The sequence below is a fragment of the Helianthus annuus genome, chromosome 13 (genome assembly GCF_002127325.2).
Source record: "Helianthus annuus cultivar XRQ/B chromosome 13, HanXRQr2.0-SUNRISE, whole genome shotgun sequence".
NCBI lineage: Eukaryota > Viridiplantae > Streptophyta > Magnoliopsida > Asterales > Asteraceae > Helianthus > Helianthus annuus.
Window position 1 is genome coordinate 20,274,855 of NC_035445.2, and position 3,037 is coordinate 20,277,891.

The 3,037-nt window shown below is 34.1% G+C and overlaps 1 protein-coding gene across 1 annotated transcript; it reads left to right on the forward strand.

Moving 5' to 3' along the window:
• Positions 1–1,562: 1,562 nt before the first annotated feature.
• Positions 1,563–2,765, forward strand: LOC110900455. Its single transcript, XM_022147343.1, has one exon. It carries the CDS (start codon positions 1,563–1,565, stop codon positions 2,763–2,765), a length of 1,203 nt encoding a protein of 400 aa, XP_022003035.1.
• Positions 2,766–3,037: the final 272 nt, after the last annotated feature.

Consider the following 3,037-nt stretch of genomic DNA (forward strand, 5'->3'; position numbering starts at 1 on the left):
CCCTTTTCATTCCGAGCTATCAACATCCACTCGGATGAGAGATCCAGCCCGCGTTTCGCTGACTAAATGCCAAACAAGCCATATTTGCAGGTTGATAGCCTCATGTTAGTTCTGTATGTGAATTCAAATTGAAAAGTGCATATCATTTTTTGTAATTGTTTTCCTCTTTAGTTTTGATTACTTGATTGAGATTACATGTATTAAGTATGGAAGAATAAAAACTAATATTTAGGTACAAAGCAATGGGTCATGAATGGGGAAAGAAGAAATAAGTGGATTTAATGGACTTTTGTAATACACAAGTTTATAACCTAATAATAGAAAAATAAAAAAAACAAAGTAAAATGTTCTAATATGTAAATAGTATATCAAAGTTCTTTTTACCAAAAACGTATTTTGACGACTGTGTATGTTAACTGATTACATTATATTTATTCAAGCCGTGTAGTACACGTGCTTATTCATCTCATGTTATACAATGGTAATTAATGATGTAACTTTTTTATTATATAAAAATATATTTAATTAACCCGTGTAATACACGGGGTTCTAACCTAGTATATATACTATTTCAAATCTGTTCTATGTCAAATATAGAGTTTTAAGACCATGGTAAATTAGAAGAATTTTTTTAGTAAGTTGACATTTCATGGTGAATAAGTAATAAGCAATATCGTATCTGGTTCAACATCATTAGTTATGGTGAGATTTCTCACTATGTTTGGTCTCTCCAAAACTGAATCATGAACCAAACCGTTTTGGATCTTAAAACGGTCGACGACTTGATCGGCTTCAACAGTTTATGAAATCCTCTACGCTTTGTAAAACTGTATGTGAAAACCTCTACATTTGATATTGAAATTGATTATGCAAAAACACTGATTATGTTTGATTATATTTCTCATTTTTGAACCACTTAAACTATTCATATATTATAAAAAAATCACTTTATTAAGAATACTTTCAAGTTCAAAGCGTTATCAGGAGTAAAAACTAATTCGTGACTCGTAAATTGCTCCCATAGTAACTCACTAAAAACTTTATTTAATCCACCTCAAGCTAGTTGATTTGTATAAATAGCTAACAAGAGTACAAGCTTTAGGTACTGGTTAGCTTGCTTGTCGGCTTAGTCGTATTAGACCGGGAAGAAATTATAAGCTAGATTTCATGTGACATATATATACATATATATATATATATATATATGTACATATTAGATATCATTAGTTAGAATAATAGGTATTATTATTATTTATTCGATAATGTAGATCGGGGCGGTTACTTCATGTATATCCCTCGAACTTATATACCATCAGATGTATCAATTACAATTCACCAATTCAATATAGAACATTAACAATTCTTTCGTCAAGTGTGATTCAATTCTGGTAGTGTGATTCAACCCAACAAAGTGGTATCAGAGCCACCGATCGTTGAATAGAAGATCTGCAAATCATTTTATCTCAAGTATAAACCCTAATTCACATATGACAACCAACGGGGGAATTCAAACTCAGATTCCGAAATTACTGGGGCCAAATTACTATCATTGGCATATACAAATGAGAGTATTATTAGAATCACAAGAATTATGGACGATAGTGGAAGAAGGCTATACTGATCTACCGACGAATGCATCTGAAAGTGATCAAGGTATTCAGAGAGAGAAGATCAAGAAAGACAGAAAAGCGTTGCATATAATGTTTCAGGCTGTTAGTGAAACGATATTCGAGAGAGTGGCAACGTGTAAAACTTCAAAGGAAGCATGTGAGATACTGCACAAGGCATATAGAGGAGAGAACAAGGTAAAAATGGTACGGTTACAAACCCTTAGATGTGAATTCGATGCCTTAAAAATGAAAGATAGTGAATCTATAGAGGATTATATTAATCGTATGGCAGTAATAGTTAATCAACTTCGTTTAAACGAAGAACGGATAGAAGAACAAAGGATTGTAGAAAAAATTTTAAGGAGTTTAACACGAAAATATGAATTAGTAGTTGTTGCAATAGAAGAATCTAAAGATATAAATGCAATCTCTACCGAAGAACTACAGGGAATTCTACAATCACATGAATTACGCTTGAAGCAATATGATGATGCTTCGATCGAACAAGCGTTCCAAATACAAAGTAATCAGCATGATAGAACGAGACAGTCAAGATCAGACTACAATGGCAGGGGACGAGGCAAAGGAAGAGGAAAGTTTAACAATTCTATTCGGTGCTTTAATTGTCAAAAATTAGGACATGTGGCACGGTTCTGCAACAAAAGAAGTGAAGATGATAAATCCAACACAGCACTCATGCACACAGATGAACAAGAAGATGAAAATGATGACACAATGTTCATGATATTCAATGTGGAAGAAGTTATAAAAAATGATTGTTGGTATCTCGATAGTGGGTGTAGTAATCACATGACAGGAGACAAGAACTTATTCATTACATTAAATGATTCCGAACGACGTGAAGTAAGGACCGGAGACGATAAGAGATTGGAAGTACTCGGGTGTGGAGATGTACTGATAAAGGTTAAGGGGATAGAGAGATGGGTTCCCAATGTATTTTATGTGGAAGGTCTAAAGCACAATCTCTTAAGCATAGGTCAACTAATCCAAAAAGGATATGATGTTCGATTTAATAATCAAGAGTGCACCATCAAGGATTCACTCGGATCACACATAGGAACGGTAAGGATGACTGGTAACAAGATGTTCCCGTTAAATATGAAACAAGACCTGACTCCTCGGTGTGTAATGTAACAACTACCGAAACTACTTCAGAGTTATGGCATAGGAGGTTCGGACATCTAAATTTCGAAACATTACATGATATGAGTGTGAATGATATTGTAAGAGGGCTGCCGAAAATCAACAAAATACATACTGTATGTGAAGGTTGCATGTTTGGTAAACACGCTAGAAAACCCTTTACTAAGCATGCAACATGGCGAGCAAAGGAACCATTACAACTTGTTCACTCAGATATATGCGGACCAATGAGAACTCAATCAATAGGAGGATGCAAGTACTTC

What these genes read in the sequence shown, in the direction of transcription:
- LOC110900455 (XM_022147343.1), top strand. Translation starts at nt 1,563, where the DNA reads ATGAGAGTATTATTAGAATCACAAGAATTATGGACGATAGTGGAAGAA.